Raw genomic sequence first — 17707 nt, 5'->3', positions numbered from 1 at the left:
TCCTCGTCCCCCATTGGTCCAAACACATCAATAATCCACCATCTGCCAATGAAATTTCATCCCTGAGACGCTCTATCCAGCTCTACACATTTATCCTCTTTATGTCAAGTGTCAACTCCTGCAAAAAGTCGCAAATTTTCCACTCACATATCTGATAATTCATCCCTCGTCCAATCCATTGTAGAAAAAATTAAGAGTCTCAGCGAATGGGATTGGATAATTTTTGAAAATCATACGGGATTTATATCGATCAAGAAATTCCTGTTTTGTCGTCTTGAGACTTTTGTTTACAATCGGCGTTTGTAGTGTAAATGGGGGTGTAGGTTTTGTGTATATTATGTGCTTACATATAGGTCTCTACATACCCCTCCATATTCCAGTCGTCTGTAAAATAAAACCCCAGCAGACAAAACTTCAAAATGGCGCCTTGTATCAGTGTAAACACCCAGTTTTTGATATAATTGGAGCGTGTAATTAGTGGTCAATGTGCTATTGTGTGTGTATGTAGTGGGTAATTGAGATTTCATTTTGACAGTTGCCAGTGAGGTGGAGATAAAATAATAGTCTGGATGTATGCTATTGCAATGTCGATCGCCCATTCTATGACAGGTATGTTCTACCACGACGTTTTTCATCCTGAGTTTATCTCTTTTGTATGGATTTTGTCATCACCATTCATGTCCCCGTCAATTCAATTATTTTGACATCAGAATATGGAGGGAATTTGAGTGGTGGTTTTTTTTTATTTCGGCTTATGGATTCAGTGTGCATTGGGTTTGGGTTCGAAAGAAAAATTTGCTTTAGTGCAGAAGATAATTGGTACAGGGCAATTAGAGCTGTGAATTTAATTGGTAATTAGAAGAGAATTAGTGTAAAAAATTCAATCTCTCATTTTTTAATTTTTAATTATGTTGTATATGTATTCTAGGGTCTGAACCGACGAAAATGGCCCAAAAACGAGGTGCTAGCAGTATTGGGTAAGTTTTCCAATGAATTATTTTTATTCATCGAGTTTTTATTGTTTAAATTGCTCTCAGTGAAAATTGTTTACTGTAGTAGATAAATACCATTTTCCGCTCATAGCTGAATAGATGTGAAAGGTTGATAGAAAATTCAGATTGTTTGTAGAATACGGAGCGCCAGCTTCTAAAATATTTCCCCGTTTTCCTTCGGCATTGAGATATTTTTCTTAAAAACGTGATAAATCGACCTCAGGTCCGGCAAGATTCTGATGAATATCTTGGGATCCGAGAGAGATAAGGGAATAAAAACCCGGTTGACAGAAACCTTTGTTCCTGCATGAAAATATTCATGAGATATTCTCGTCGTGTTCGGATGACAAGAGAAATTCTGAAAACTAGGAGTGAAATGATTTTTGGTGTATTTGCTATTCATTTTTTAAGTAGAGGAAAAAAAATGCTTCTGTTAAATCCTTTAATTTTTGAAAAGTAATTGTTTTTCCCAGTGCAGTCGGTAAAAGTGGGTTCTGTAATTATGACTTGAAGGGCCTTATGTCCTTGCCAGGCAAGCAAGAGGTGTCGTAACTCCATAAAATACGAGAGAACTCACTCCCACAATTCGGACAATTTATTTCGTGTCCCAAACTTTGACCTGCGGGGGGGAGTGAAGTCCCACTGTGTCTTTCTTCCGAAATCCCCACGACGTGCCATTGTCCACCTGCAAAACTATTCATAAGAACCCGACAAACCTGACACCTAAAAATGCATTCAGGAAGTCATTGTCAAAGTAACCGTAGCAGGTACTGGTTCCACCTTGTGACTTGAACAACATAACTTCACTCGCAGCATTGAAATCTCCACGGAAATGACACATTCATCGACTTCCCCCTGTCCAATTTCATTGGAAACACTCAAAAACAATATCATACAGTGATTAAAAAATTTAAACACTCTCGGTTTGCTAATTTGAAAATTAAATAAATTGAACTAAGAGAGAGAGTATTTGAAGCAGAATTTTTGAGTGAATGCGTGATGACATATCGGGGAAAGGTCATTGTTTTTGTAAAAAAATAAGGAATCGTTGGGTTTAAAAATACGAAAACGATTATACACCGATAGATGATCGAGCTGAGGAAGTGGAAGAGGGAGAAATGATAGTCCCCTCCTCTCGGACTGGACAGAACTGCTGCACATAACACAGCGATGGTAGAATCAGTCACTAGTGGAACGTGGGTGGTGACGAGTCCCAACATTCATTAAAACTCGTATCATATGTTTTTCCTCATTTACTTTTGCCAAACTTCCGTGGTTGCTAATGAAATGAACGTCCAGGGGCTCTTGAAATATTTCATTTCCTCTCATTGAGAATTATTTGCACATTGAAGACAATTATTGAATTATCGGATTATCGAATCATCGAATTCTTGAATTGCCCACAATTTTGAAATATTCAATCGTGATAAATCAAAGTGCTGTGATCTGTGAACCCATTATCACCTGTGATTCTCCTCTGAGTGCAATGAATAAAATCAATGCCGTCCATTCAATCATTTCCTCTCTCTCAATTATCTCAGAAAAAAATTGATATTTCGAAATAATAAATGATATGGATTTTATTGACTCGTGAATCAAGTGTTGGAGTGCAAAAAAATGTTTTTCACTAGGTTAAAGATAACGTTTGTTATAAAATAAGTTATGACAGAGGATTCAAATGAGAAGACATTCGAGAAAATCGAAAATTCTTAGGCGTGAAAGTTTTGAGGAGTGAAGTGAACTTTCGAAAAAGTGCCATTGGAATTGAAAGTCGGAGAGTATTTTTTAAAGGAGAAATTGTACAGTCAATTAATTAGATAAAAACTGAAATGTTAATGAGTGAATAGTCATTTATTGATGGACGTTTGAGGGGTGAAATTGGGGTACTTAGTGATTATTGAAAGTGATAAGGAAATCATTCAAAATAGAGTATCCTGGCGGGAACGGGATGTACGGGGGTGGTACGGGTAGCACGGGTTACGGGGTTGGTTTGGGCCCTGGGCCCGGGCCCTCGCATTATGTGCCCCCACCTCCGAGTCATGTCGGCTACCAATTGGGCGCTGGGCCCTCGCTGGTCGGGGGACTGTCGGCTGATGCCACTGGCCCACCACCAGGAAGTCAGCTACTGTCTTACGGTGCTAACTTATCGCCTCATCATCCTCAACAGCCGCAAAATGATTCGCGACATTCCAAACGATCAAGGTAAAACCAAATAATCAAATTACACGCCTTGAATTACCGCGAAAATTACTCGGCATCATTCGTAAAAAAAATATATATACTTGAATCAATTAATACATTTAACTGATTTAAATTCACATTTGAATTTGTTTGCAATTCATTTTTTTATAATAATAAATTTTAATATATTTCTAAGAGAGAAAAACAATTTGTCAAGAATGTCCACGAGAATAATTTATTTATGACAGAAAAGTTATTCGTCTGATCAGATCGAGTGACATTCGTTTATTTAATTTTTATGCAGTTGCGAATTTAATATATTTTAATGCAAAATTCGTTGACAACAAATTGCTCTTCATGGTTAGGACGAGGACAAAATTTCTCAACGATATTAACTGATTCGCCAATGAATAATTTCATGAATATCATGTCACTCTGTCGTTGTTGAAAATTCAAATAGTTTCACTTAAAATGGCAAGTGTAATATCTTTTTTCTTTTTGTACACGCGGAACCTTCTGTATCAGCTACGTGAGCAACCAAGTGACTTTGCTATCAACACTCATTAACTGATCAGTCGCACATGGTGGTCATACCTCCTATCAATACTTATTAATTTGATATTCACAAATCCCTCAGACTGATTCGAAAAAAATGGACCGTTAGAAGAAAAGGAATGAAATTTAATTAGCAGGTGATGCCTGATTTCCAGGCAGATGACATCAAGTGAAAAAATACTTGAAACTCTGGTCGAGCTCGGGATCGATTTGGGCGCAAGATTTTTTTAATCATCAGTTTAGAACATTTTTATTATATTGATTTCTGGTCCAGAGAAATAATCGAAGTTGTGAGCCGGTGTTTACTGGATTATTTCAGCAGTATCAGCAAGCAACGTGGAGCCATAACAATGACCGACTGTTGGGTGGTCCCCTGAGATTATTCTTGGCTCAGTAAATGCCACTTTCATAGTTTCTTTTCCTTATCAGTGAAAATGTAAAAATACATCCGCGAAGCTGTTAAAGTAAATAATCTCTCAATGCTCGTCACACAATTATGGCAGATTCTCACCCCGAATAAGTCCATTGGTTCCCAAGTTCAAGTCTCAAATTGATCGAAAGCAATTTTCAAGTTTCCAAAATTATCATTAATCTAATTATCAGTGAGCATTGAAATTCGCTTGAATTTTAATTCAGATAACGAAAATTAATTCATTGGCGAGATTGTAACTGAAATTTTTAGCAAGTTCTACTAAAATTTCTTTTTTGACGATTTATCTATTGTCAGGATTCTCAAGACCTTTCGCTAAAGAGCATGAACTTTACCATGAGATCATGTTTCAATGGTCTCAATGATATGAAATATGATTTGCAACCAGTCTGGTACCCTATCCATGATAAATACCTTGTTTACGCGTACATCTTCCCTTGGTTTACGGTTTTATTGCGCACGTGATAAACGATGGAGAGGTAAAGAGGGTAGTAATTAGAGGACAGACAGTTGGTGACCAATGTAAAACCCACCAGTTATGGAATTTGTCACGTAGTGGAGATTTGCGGTCACTGGCAAATTCAAACGTATCACCTGTCAGTTCGCTATTACATAATAAATCACAATCAATATATTACATCGATGTGAAATATTCAATAAAAATTAATGATCGACTAAAATTCAAGCGATGGTATAATTATTTCGTCAGGCCCAAATAATCACGACATAGTGCTCCGAGAAAATTCCGTAACAATTCCATCAATTTTTTTGGGTAATGAATTGACATTTTTTTTCGTGACACCAGGAAATCAGTGCCTTGAGGGGATTGTGAGGGACCATTGGAGAATATATTGTCAAGAGTGTGAGTTCTTGGGTGAAATATATTTTTGTCCCAGTGGAGTCTCCCCAGGATTTCCATTGGCCAATCAAAGACCAGGAGAATGGATAAAAATTGTGGACCGCCCCTCGCGCTGTATAACGGACCCAGAACCGACCAATGGCTGGGGACACCCTCTTAATATTCGCGACCTCTACCATCTACTTGACAATCAGAGAAAAAAAACAGTGGTTTTAACAGCAAGAGTGTTAGATTCCAGATAAAACAATTGGAATTGCCACGAGGGACTCCATACGTCAGAAGAATCAGGTGGCAATAAGTATTTGCAACAAGTGCCACTTGGAGGTCGATTCGTGACTTCGAGTCACTCCATTTTATTTATTTATATTCTTCTTCCAATTTTTTCATTCATACAAGGCGCGACAGCCACTGAAAGATGGAATTGTTTTTAAGTAAATCAGTCAGTGGAATTTTTTTTCACCCTGAGAATCCGTCCACCAATTCTCAGATGAGAAATCGTGAGGAGCTCGATGAAAAAATTGCGGGTCACAGATGTCATTTCGCTCGCTGGTCAGTTCACGATATGTAAGGCATTCGATGCAAATATGTGACGGTAAATAAAATGCAGAACAATACCCCGGTGCAGAGCTCCTTCATCTTCGTGTGATCAAGTAAAAATACGAATGGAAAGGAAGATTAAGGATGTTGTAAATGGAGCACGAGAATGAGGGAGAAATTCGAAAATTATATATTTGTATTATTCCTATAAGAATTATTGTAATTGTGAAATAAATCTTACGGTAATTTGCAATTACTCATCTGCTGATCCATTATATATCCAATATTTATATTACAAAAAATTTTGAATTATTAAATCATAATGGAAATTATATATAAAAAAAATATTTTTAATGATATTACAAAAAAATATGACCTCATACATAAAAAAGGCTTTTCGTCATGATTATTCTTTTTTTTAATCACTTGTGGTTTATTAAGCATTCGATCTTCAAATCCCAAAAAAATTTCTATCAATTTCAATTTTTCGCTGTCTGTTTTCATTAATTTATTCGCCAATTGCAATCTCACATAAACATCTGAAGTGACCGAACCCTCGTCAAAAATAATGATTTCCCTCATCCAATTTTTTGAATTTTCAAATCGTCACATATTGCACTCGTTACTCCGATCCATTAGAGAAATATAATGCCCCTGGCTGATCATTATGTACTCCATAAATCGAGGGGCTCTCCGGACAACACTGGAGCAACAGGGATGAGGAAAAAAGGCCAAAGAATAAAAAATTGTGCAAAGTAAGAGAGAAGGAGAAAAAAAAATGAACACGTGGAAGGAATAACAGGCTAGGACTATTCTTCGTGGGAATAAGGATGGAGTGATGAGGGATTGAGGGAGAAGAAGAGAGGAGGCAAGAATGGTATCTTGAGGGAGTGGATGAGAGGACCCATATATACATATACATATATACACGAAGAGGAAGAGTTACCCGGATGCAAGCCCTACCACCCTCACAATGCTTGCACACTCAGGGGGGCAGGGAAGCAGGGGGGTCATGGTGTACCCCAGTGGAGGCCAAAGGGATAAACAAGGATGACTAGATTGGATATACTCTGTACTATACCTCTGCTTCAGGGTCAACACCGTGCATCAAATTTTTCTGCCCCCCCCCCTTCCCCCTCGTCCCTCTGTTTTTAAATAAATTTTTATCTCCCCCTTTTTGTTCTGTGATTGTTCGGTTACGGTATGCAGGGTAGGGTAACTTCAATCGTTCTTCAATAATTTGAGATGTATTTGGATTTTATTGATTTTGATTTAAAAAATTATTGTTTAAGGTATTATTCAATTGAATGTATTTGAGTGAATAATAGCTTCTATAATAATTTTAGCGGATTAATAATATCTGTTGGGATTGAAATTATTGGGCACTGTAATGGTTTTGGGAGAGGAAGGGGGGGGGGACGTTTATTTTGTAAATTTGAATGTTTTCTACTGCTTGGAATTGTTATTAGCAAAAAAGCTGCGGGTGAATAGAAATTTGTTGAATTTAATGAGACGTTGATGGATTTAGGATTGACAGTTTCTTTCAGCTCGATTCTTTTTCATTGCCATCGATTAAAATGGATATGTGAAGAGAGCGATGAATGTAACGCCATACTTGGCGAAAAGGAAGTCGTAATTTACGTGTACGGGTGACGCAATTCGTGAATGATTGTCGACCAATTACTAGGTGGAAAAAAATTCATCTGAAACGAGTGAATTCCATTTTTATTAGTTCTGAAATGAATTATAAAACCAAGTGCTCTCATTGTTTTTATTATCACGTGGGTATTTTTCTGTGTACTATTTTTATATCAGATAATTTTACAGTCGATCATTTCGTCACGTTTCAGATCGGACGAGGACGATCCCAGTGGAGTGAAGTATCGAAGAATCGAGGACGACAATTTGCAGGACAAGGAGAGATTCGCCAGGTTAGTGTCGGGTATAAGTAACCACGTGGGTTGTGAAATATCTTTGCTGGCAGTTTCAAGTAATTGAAAAAAAAAGCCCCAGGTAATTCCTCTCAGGGCGATAACTGCAGTCTTATCCCGGTCTCCAAAAGCATCAGTTTAGAAAAAATGAAACCCCAACTGAATTCTGCAGTCAGTTTTCCGTTAATTTCTCAACACAACGAAAATAATGATATTTTCAAAGACACCTTTTTTCCAGCTCTCATTTTTTTCTATAAAAAATATATCCACGAAAATTTCGCTATGTCCCTTCAATTGGGTAATATTGGCTGAAATCTGGCATGGCAATAAATAATTTATCCTAGTTTACCACTTGATTCTTGAATTTGGTGGGACCATTGACCATTGGTCCATCCTTTTGCCATATCGAGATTCCTCGGGGTACATTTTCTGCATGTAGATCTCCTGTATCTCCGTTTTCACTCTTCTCAGCCCTTGTTTCAACTTGAGAGGAACTCGATGGAGATAGGCAGTGGTGTAAGCCCTCGGCGTCTCTCAGCTACGCCGTGGGAACACCAAGATACACTAGCACATTTCAAGAACCAACTACCTCCACTCCCTAGTTATCCCTATCCCCTCATTCGTTAGTCAATCAGTCAAAAAAAATTGCAAGGAAATTATTCAATATTTGCTATACGATCGCTTCAGCCACTTCCGCAGTCTTTACACGCTCAATGTGTACCGTAAATTTCACTGTTAGACAATTACTTTTCAAATCAATTAAAACTGCTAGAACCTGTAATCATACAGCAATAATTTAATTAATAATCAAAAGGAATGCAATAATTTTATTCTTCAGCGTCGAGTCTCTTCATTTCTTGGATATTCAAGTATACTAATGAATAATAAATAATAATTATGAATTCCTAAACAATTTTTCATTACAAATCGATTTATCATATCTATAATTATCTGAACAATTACGTAGAGATGATTATTATTGTTATTATTCCTATTTTTGAAATTATGAGATAAAAATTGCAGAATAATTTATTATTACACCTGCTTTGTCCCAATTTACGTCATATTTTCATTTATTTATTGTTTTCCGTATTATAGTCAAACCTCCGGGGCTAATAACATGACTAATTACATAGCGATAACCGCAAAAGGTTTATCGTGTAGAAAGATAAATACGTAGACGCTCATATATCAAATAGCATTGGATAATGAAAGGTTTCAACGTTCAATGAATTTTTTTTATATTTCAATTTGTCAATTTGTATTGAGGAATGCAAATCGATTCGATAATAAAATTTTTATAGCAATAAATGATATTGGTTTGAAGCAATTTATAGTTGATTGATTGATTAATTGATTAGGAATTATTACTGCACATTTTTTAGAGAGGAAGAGGATAAAAATAACGAAAAAACAAAAGTTGCGAAATGAAAAATTACGTTAATGTAATGGTAATTAACGGCGTAAATTTTGTGAAATGTAATTAATATCGACTTTTTCGGTGTGTAATGTAGAATTTGAATGTTATTTCGTATAAGGGAAATGACGGAGAGGTACATAACGGGTTCTGCGTTAGATGGCCATTCAAAACAAGCCAAATCGAGTGCAAGTATAAAACCCTCGTACATATCCAAGAGAAAAGTAAGAGAACTCTTTCACGGGGTCAGAGATCAGACAGTCTTGCAAGGTTTACCGGATGCTTATGCCCGATTCTGCATTGCACATCGGCTGGATCATACTGTAGATTATCTCCAATCACCCCAAACCATTGTCTCGACAATAAAATCAAATTAAATTCACGAAAATTTCTCTGGTAATAGAAGTACAAATTCGCACAGATCTACTTGTTGCATTTTACCTCTCGGTTAACCACGGGAATGCAGTGAAAAGAGAAAGAGAAAAAGGGGAGATAAATTCCAGAAAAGACTATAGTCCCTCAACGAATAGTCTGCCTCAGGACCTTTGCTGAGGAATAAATAGTAAAAATGGCGATGAGAAAGATTGAATGAAAAAATGAGAGTTTATATTAGCTTTCGTGGCACGCGATAGAGCGACTGAAATTTAAGTGATGGAAGTTTTCAGTGAAAGACATAAGAAGAAATGAAGAAACATTTCCTAGACAACTTGTGGCTCAAGGGGAAAGGGACCAGAGATATAATAGCGTTATTAACTTAAAAGTGATGGGTGTTGCGCGCGACATCACAAGTCTGCAGTATTATTGCCTTGTGTTTTTCAATTTTCTAGTCTGACGAACACGGAAATTACGAAATTACTGTCTAGTCCCGCGGTCGATGAAATCGTAGATTTAAAGGTTCAAATTTTTTACCGAAAAATAAACAAATAATCGCAGCCAAATTATCACTTGAACCCCATCAATTTATTTGGATTGACGGAATAACTAATTGAATGATGAATAAATAATTCCAAGTGGAAAATAATTTTTTTTGAAGAAACAACAGGGAGTTTGGTAATGATTTCATAAAAATTGTAGAGCACAAAGTATTGACCTTTAATAATCAGCTGTACATACTCATCCACTACTTCAAGGTCCATTTCATCCGTTCATTTCTCACCATGAATTCCTAATAATAATAACTTTTTATCCGAATAATTTTTTCGTTCTGCCATTCGAATTGCTCTCGCGTGCACCCCATCATCTCAACTTTTATTCCTCTTACTCCATACGTTCGTATGAATTTGCCGTGAGTTATCGTAAATTAAACAGTATTAAATTTACGATTGCACCTTACTTATTATGTACTTTACAGCATTACCAAGGTTCAGTTAAGAATTTAAAATTATTGCGTGCCCCCAACCCCATTTCTTCCACATGTGCCCCCTGCATGACACGTAATGAGAGGGTGTAAAGAGAGAAAGAGCAATTTATTTATCAGAAAGCCGAGAGATGGAGAGAGAATTCCCCCAGTGGATCTCGTTATGGAAGTCTTCAGGTAGTAGAGGTCAGATAAATGGACTGTATCATGAGAGGATAATCATTCTCCCATTTTTAAAAACAAAAAATCACTCTTCATGAATCGTCTCCAAGCGCTCGAGTTGATATTCATTAAAGATCTGTTCAAACTGACGCACACCTTATCAGGTTTCCCCAGGTGATCATTAAAAATCGATTTGAATTTCCGGCTTCACTGATTTTTTGATTTTTGATTTTGAGATATTCGATTATGTGAAGCCTGTCCCTTTTAGAATAGGATATTAATGCTCATGGAAGTCTTTGCCTTAATTTTGTTATTGTTTATTTTTGTTGATTGTAAACAGCCGGGAGAATCATTGCGAAATTGAACGACGAAGGAGAAACAAAATGACGGCATATATAACTGAACTTTCGGATATGGTACCAACATGTTCAACACTTGCCAGGAAGCCTGATAAACTGACAATACTCAGAATGGCTGTTGCTCACATGAAGGCGTTAAGAGGTGAGACTTTCAATTTAAAAATTCTACATTATTTATTTGATTTTACTGTACAATTATCTGAGTTATTAGTAACAGTACAATTTGCGTAGTTATTAATAATAAATAAAAAGAAAAAAATAATAAAGGGTACACGTTTTGGTTTGTAATCTCGAGCGGTGATAAGCTATCCGTTATGGTTTTCAAGATTTGTCACGTACATGTTCAAGTGTTGATAATTCATTACAAACTGAGTAATTTAATCATTATCATTGTGATTATTCGACTTGAATCGCTTCAGCGCTTTCACTTAATCTCTTTGGAATCGACACGTTTCGAACAATTGTTGTTAATTGGTTTTTTCAATTGGTTCCTCTTTCCTCGGATTTCCATGAGGAAAGTGTCAGGTTTATCATTCGATCTCTCATTGTTGGAAGAATATTCAATAGTTTGATGTACTGCATCGAACAAAATGGTGTGAATCAGGGGGTTCAAGGGTAGATGAGGGAAAAAAATCGATCGTGAGAATCCATTATTCAACATTTCAGTTTTCCAGAATTTTATTAGAATATCTTCAACATTTTTTAGCAAAAAAAAATGAGTCCACGGTTCACTCCTACTCACAGCTAAATTCACCACCAATACCTCAGGTAAAATATATGTCTTGGTGCAGGCAATATATTCAATTCCAAGAACGATATATGCTTCCGGTGATGGGTAGAATGTGGTGACAACTCAGTCTCTTCTCCTTTGTAGTGGAAACTTGTGGCTCACACAAATGAAAGATAAAATAAGTAAGAAAAAGGACTGTTAAAATTGTTTGAATTACGAGTCGTTTGTATACGAAGGAAAAAGAGAGGTATAAGAAAGATAGTTGCGCGTATCGTCGCATTGTTTATAGCCACCTTTTTTTTTCTTTATTTTTTTCCCAGCGACCCAAGGTAGTGGCCACTGAATACAAATTGACCTAAGGTTGGACCTTTACCTGTTAGATCCATCGAGACGAATTCCCAGTGACGACTTGACGATACCGAGGGAAAAGAAAAATATGAGAAATATATGTATTCATTCCGTGTTACAGGATTCCGGAGTAGGAGTTATTCATTTAACAGTCAAATTAAATTTCTCAAAACTTATCTTATCAATCTATTTTCCTGGAATCTTCGTGAATGATTTTTCATTTAAGTAGTTTTCAATTATTGATGGTTATTTTATTTTTACTGTTTTTTTTACCCCACCATAAAAATTTGTTTCCACACATCTTATCATTTTCGTAGGAACTCTTATCAATACAAGATTGTTTAGTTTTCCTTTGCAATAATTCCTCAGTATGAGTCTCCATTTTATTGTTAACTCCACCAGAGGTTCTGTTGTATCCGAATTAAAAAATTTAGACGAAAAAAAAAACAATGAAGTTCATTAAATTTTCTGCTCTTCCTGAGATTTTCCGCCGGAGTATTTCTCCTCGGAGTTGGTTGAGGAAGTGGCGAAGAACGGAGAAAATCTCAGGGGTAGGGGCTAGGTGGAAAATAATGGTAACGAAGGTCACGATCAGGGACCGTCCATAGATCTTGTTTGGAAGTCGTTAAAGTTCCTCTTCTCGGAATTTCTCGTATATCGAAACGTAGATCGGATGGAGGAAGAGAGAAAGTACCAGAGGCGGGCTCTACTCCAGGGATCCTGTCCCGTTTTGCAATTCTGATCTTGCACTTCGATAGTTCGATAGGCATATACCAATACTCATCGGTAGTGCGCCACAAATTTTGGTACCAGGAGCAAGAGTATAAAAAAAAAATCACCCATTTTTTGCAAATCCGTCGTCTAATGAGCCTACTGTTATTTTTTTTCAGGGACAGGTAATACGAGTGCCGATGGTACTTACAAGCCGTCCTTCCTTACGGATCAGGAGCTGAAGCATCTGATTCTCGAGGCTGCCGATGGTTTTCTCTTTGTCGTTAGCTGTGACACCGGTAGAATCATTTATGTTTCGGATTCGGTAGCACCAGTGCTCAATTATCAACAGAGTGATTGGTATGGCACGAGTTTGTACAATCAGGTTCATCCTGATGATACGGAAAAAGTACGAGAGCAACTAAGTGCTTCTGAGCCACAGCATGCTGGAAGAGTTCTCGACCTCAAGACGGGAACAGTCAAGAAAGAGGGACATCAATGTGAGTCATATTAAAATTATTTTCTGATCAATAGAATAGAAATTAAATGACTCTGTAAACATCCCGCAAATTATCCAGTGCAACAGTTATTGTAAAAAACATTTTACTATGTGTGATTGAAGACATTATGATGCAAAATCATCTTGCTAAAATTGTTTTAGCTTCTGTGAGATTGAGCATGGGCTCAAGACGGGGCTTCATATGTCGTATGAAGGTCGGCAACCTCCAGACAACCGGTGACATGGCAGCGGCACAGGGTCTACATCGAATGAAACAGAGAAATTCACTTGGACCACCAGCAAGAGACGGCCAAAGTTACGCGGTTGTTCACTGCACGGGGTATATCAAAAATTGGCCCCCCACCGGTGAGTTTGGTATGGATCTCACGGATTTTATTCCATTGTTCCTATCGGTATATTCGTAGCAAGTTATTTCTCATTTATTTTCATATCTAAGCTTCTGTAAGAAAATAGACAATCCATCAATATCACACCTTATTGTTATTTCTTCAGTAGTCATTACATGATTTCACCAGCGAAGGGGTAAAGAGTGATAAATCGTGACGTTACGAAAAAATTCGAAAACCATTTCGATCTGAATTTTCAAATACTCCTGATTAATGAATCAGCCTACGAGTATCGATTAACCACATAAAAATAATAATCAATAATAAAAAAATAAGGGAATCTAATAAATAAATTGAAATTAACGAATTCAACTAAAAATTTCTTCACAGCTCGAGAAAAATTTCTATGTCAATCACTCAGCATCTAATGATTAGGAATTAATTGATTTTTTTGATGAGATTCGATTACAGGAGATGTATGTAATTAATATTCAGAAAAAAATTGATCACTCTTGATCGCGTCGCTGTTGATTTAGTTTTGAAAAAAAATAGTACAGAAAGTTAGAGGATAAAAAGGGAATAGGGTGACAGGGAACGATGGACTAACCTCAGTGATTTTATCGTGTATAGGTGATTTTGTTCCCCCGTGTGTACCAGGTGTGGGTTTAGGTGACAGAAATGCGGTACAAACTGGACCGGATGGCATTGTCTCTGAGGATGGTGCTAATCACTGCTGTCTCGTTGCTATCGGACGTCTTCAGGTTACCAGCACACCCAATACCAATGATTTGACTGGTTCCAATAGCAATAACGGTAATTTATGTGTTTCATTTTTATAACACCTGTTTGAATAATTCAATTGTCGATCGTGAATAAAATGTTAATTAAGAAATTTTACTGATCAAGAATTTAGAAAGTTTGGAAATAATTTGTGTGGAACGATCGAAATGTTTTAATGCTCTGACATTTCCTGACGTAAAACAATCTAATCAATATTAAAAATCCCAGTGAAATCTGCTTAGCTGTTTTTTTTTGTACTTTGAGGACAAACTTTTGTTTCTGAGAATGGAGCCTTGGACGAAATGTGATGGAACATTTATCTGTTTTATTTTATTCGACAGAATTCATCTCACGTCACTCTGCAGAAGGGAAATTTACATTCGTCGATCAGAGGGTCAGTGGAATATTGGGATATTCGCCGTCCGAACTTCTTGGCCATCAATGCTATGAGTTTATTCATGAACAAGAATTACCTTTCATGCGAGAAAATTTTGATCAAGGTAAATTGTTAATGTTCCGCAGAGCCTGAGAAAATTTTATTAATTATAATATTTTATTTCCCACATTTCGTACTAATGAATTGATTGTAATTATCAATGTACATTGTATTAACGGAATGAGTGAATGTGTCTGGACAATTGACTAGTTCACAGATTGAATAACGACTGTACACTCACTCATATTCGGCGAATGTCAGAATTCTCTCACAATGATATCAGGCAGAATATCAATTCAAAATGGAACTAAAGATTATTTTGTGAATAGTTTGAAAAGAAACCGGTTTCACAGAATTTTTGTACATTATAGAAAAAAAAGGCTTAACATTTTTTTTCATCATTTTTTCAGGTCAGACTATTTTTTTTTCATATTATACGATAATTTTTCAGGACACACATTTCTAAAAATTGCAGAAATTTTTCATGGAAAATTTTATTCTATTGAAAGAATTTTTCATAAATTATTTCTGGTCCTGAAAGAAAATGGTGTAAGTCACAATGGAAGATTATCGAAAGGTAGTTTTTACAGTTGGTAATTTCCTAATGTTTTCCCACGGTATCGCAAAATATTCTTGATTTGGAAATGATAATGACACGTCTAACCCTCGCAAATTAGTTTACCTAATGAGATCTATCAATGATATCTAATTCAGCAGTATACCGTTCATGTTTTTACAGTTTTAAAACTAAAAGGACAAATAGTATCACTGTCATATCGTTTTCGTGCTAAAAATCGTGACTGGGTGTGGCTGAGAACGTCGGCGTTTGCCTTCTTAAATCCCTGCTCGCAAGATGTTGAGTACATTGTGTGTACGAATACAGTTGGAAAGTAAGTTTCATTGGCATCCAAGCACCTCCAACAAGAATGTCTTCCTTAAAAACTAATCGTACAATATTCCAGATCAATTCATCCCAGTGGTGAGACACAAATTGAGAATGACACACTTCAAACATATGGACAGCACAGTCTTGATTATTCCCTCCAGCGACAACAGTCGAGGGACGCTATGTACCCTGCTCATCACATGATGCAGCATCCAGCAGCTGTAGCTGCACCAGGACCACAGCAACAACAACCACGACCAGCTAGCACCCAAAATGCCTATCAAGGATACGAAGCAACGCAGTCACCGATTGCGTACGGATCGCCGAGTCAGCAAACGGCTCCCACGGTTTTAAATAGAATGCAAAAACCAGCTAATACATCCCCCACACCTGTTCAACAAGGGTGGGCAATCGGCCGTCAGGTAATGAACTTTTATTTTCATATACAGGATTATCTAATTAATTTTTCCTCGGAAAATAGAATAATTGATTAATTGGTACAATTTCTGGAAGAATACGAAGTTTAAATTCACAACACGTTCAGGTCATTATTGTTATTATCATTGTAAATATTTTTTAATATGTCTTCAGCAACCTGTGACTGAGGGGTATCAGTATAGTCAACTGAGTCCTTCGAGATCACCAAGTGGTCCCACCTATACCCAATTGAGCAGCGGTGCCAGGACAGCACCGACTCAGTATCATTCAGTGACGACAGTGCCTAATAATCCAGGTAAAAATTATTACAATCAATCAAATGAAGTGTATGAAATAAATAATGAAGAATTAATTTTTTTAATAAAAAAGGGAAAACAAAAATAGCTGATGAAGTTTTCTCTGCATAACATTGATTGATTTGCTGGTGACCTACATTACGAAATACAATGTCCGTTGATTATAGGTATGTGGGCCTGGCAGGGCCAGCAACACCAGGGACAACAGCAGGATAGTGGACAATCAAATGCACAGGTGACGGGTCAACCGCAGGCCACACACGGGCCACAAGGTGGTCCTGGTACCCAGCCCCAAGAATTCAATGAAATGCTGCAGATGTTGCAAGACCAGGGTGGCCCACCTGGGTTCGGTGAACTCGATATGTTTGGCACCAATTTTGAGTAGCGGTAAAGTGTAGCTAACAATGGGAAAACCGAGCGAACGATACAGCAACAAAATGAAAAAGGGAAATAAATAATTTGTGAATACTCTTGGTGGGTACGCACAAAATACTTAGCATTGAAAATTTCACCTACTTTTTTTTGGTGGAAAAAACATACCCTAGAGAGCACTTGTCCTGCATCTGGTACACCAAAAGGGTTTAATTAGGTTTTAAGTGAATTACCACTTTCCACGATACTTTTGGAACACACAAGTGTTGAAGAATTGTCTCGTGAAGTTGGTATTCATTTTTTAAACGACAGAACAAGTGTTACGGGCCTATGATGGCCAGATATGCGCACACAAGGAACCCCATTTTTTAATCAATTGAATCGAAAGGAACAATCATGGATTCCTCGATTATTGACTTTTGACGCCAGCAATTGTATTTCATTTGAAAAAGCAATTTTTAATCTTATGTCACGATGTTTTAAAAATATTTTATGTTAGCAAAACATTAATAGGAACAAGAGATCATTTTATTCCGTGTAGTTGAAAGGATTGACTAATGTTTTTTTTAGGATAAAAAAGAATCATGTTTCAATGTTTCAGTGTGAGAACTATGGAACATCATAATTTTATCATATGCTTATCATTAGCCAGCGTACAACTAGTATGATTATTTTTCATTTAGTTCATTTATTGTAATCATTACAGTGCAATCATGAAGAGAAGGCATGAAAATCATGAGAAAAAGTATTGTTCAAATGTTGACAATGTACAAAATTATACAAACACATTTCGCTTCTTTGTGCGACACAGTTTTTAGGTATCATTAAGACAAAAATATTATGACAATGAGAGCAAAAAAAATCGTAAGAAATAATTATAGATAACGTTACCGCCTACGATTGTATAAGTGAACCACGCGTGATTCGTTGCATTTGTACATGTTTTAGTGATTTTTCTTGAAATGGAATGATAACAAAATGACAACTAGCATATCATGATGAAAAAATCTGTTGGAACGAGAAAAAAAAATTTTTCACCAATGTACGGGTTATGAATATGAGTTGTAGATTTTTTTTCAACCCA

At 36.6% G+C, this 17707-nt stretch overlaps 1 protein-coding gene across 9 annotated transcripts; it reads left to right on the top strand.

Moving 5' to 3' along the window:
- The first annotated feature begins 399 nt into the window (after window positions 1–399).
- On the top strand, window positions 400–17707 carry tgo (Aryl hydrocarbon receptor nuclear translocator homolog tgo). Of its 9 annotated transcripts, none has more exons than XM_011310289.1 (12): window positions 400–609; window positions 929–977; window positions 7405–7485; window positions 10762–10922; window positions 12749–13069; window positions 13231–13434; window positions 14073–14228; window positions 14537–14695; window positions 15371–15521; window positions 15594–15939; window positions 16109–16250; window positions 16419–17707. In XM_011310289.1, exons 1-12 carry the CDS (start codon window positions 570–572, stop codon window positions 16634–16636), a joined length of 2028 nt encoding a protein of 675 aa, XP_011308591.1. In that variant the 5' UTR covers window positions 400–569; the 3' UTR covers window positions 16637–17707. The 9 variants fall into 9 exon arrangements, with proteins under 9 accessions (XP_011308591.1, XP_011308590.1, XP_011308589.1 ...); XM_011310288.1 differs by having other exon boundaries at window positions 401–609; window positions 13231–13443; window positions 14046–14228; XM_011310287.1 differs by lacking the exons at window positions 400–609; window positions 929–977 and adding an exon at window positions 2194–3194 and having other exon boundaries at window positions 14085–14228.

The sequence above is a fragment of the Fopius arisanus genome, unplaced genomic scaffold (genome assembly GCF_000806365.1).
Source record: "Fopius arisanus strain USDA-PBARC FA_bdor unplaced genomic scaffold, ASM80636v1 scaffold00074, whole genome shotgun sequence".
Classification (NCBI taxonomy): Eukaryota; Metazoa; Arthropoda; class Insecta; order Hymenoptera; family Braconidae; genus Fopius; species Fopius arisanus.
The sequence above is the reverse complement of the archived record's forward strand: the minus strand, read 5'-3'. Positions and strand labels throughout refer to the sequence as shown.

Excerpts from the sequence above, each read along its gene's own strand:
- tgo (XM_011310280.1), top strand. The coding sequence starts at position 2,941 with ATGTACGGGGGTGGTACGGGTAGCACGGGTTACGGGGTTGGTTTGGGC. Across the intron at positions 15,940-16,108 it reads GGTGGGCAATCGGCCGTCAG|CAACCTGTGACTGAGGGGTA; the intron begins GTAATGAACTTT and ends ATATGTCTTCAG. Across the intron at positions 16,251-16,418 it reads GACAGTGCCTAATAATCCAG|GTATGTGGGCCTGGCAGGGC; the intron begins GTAAAAATTATT and ends CGTTGATTATAG.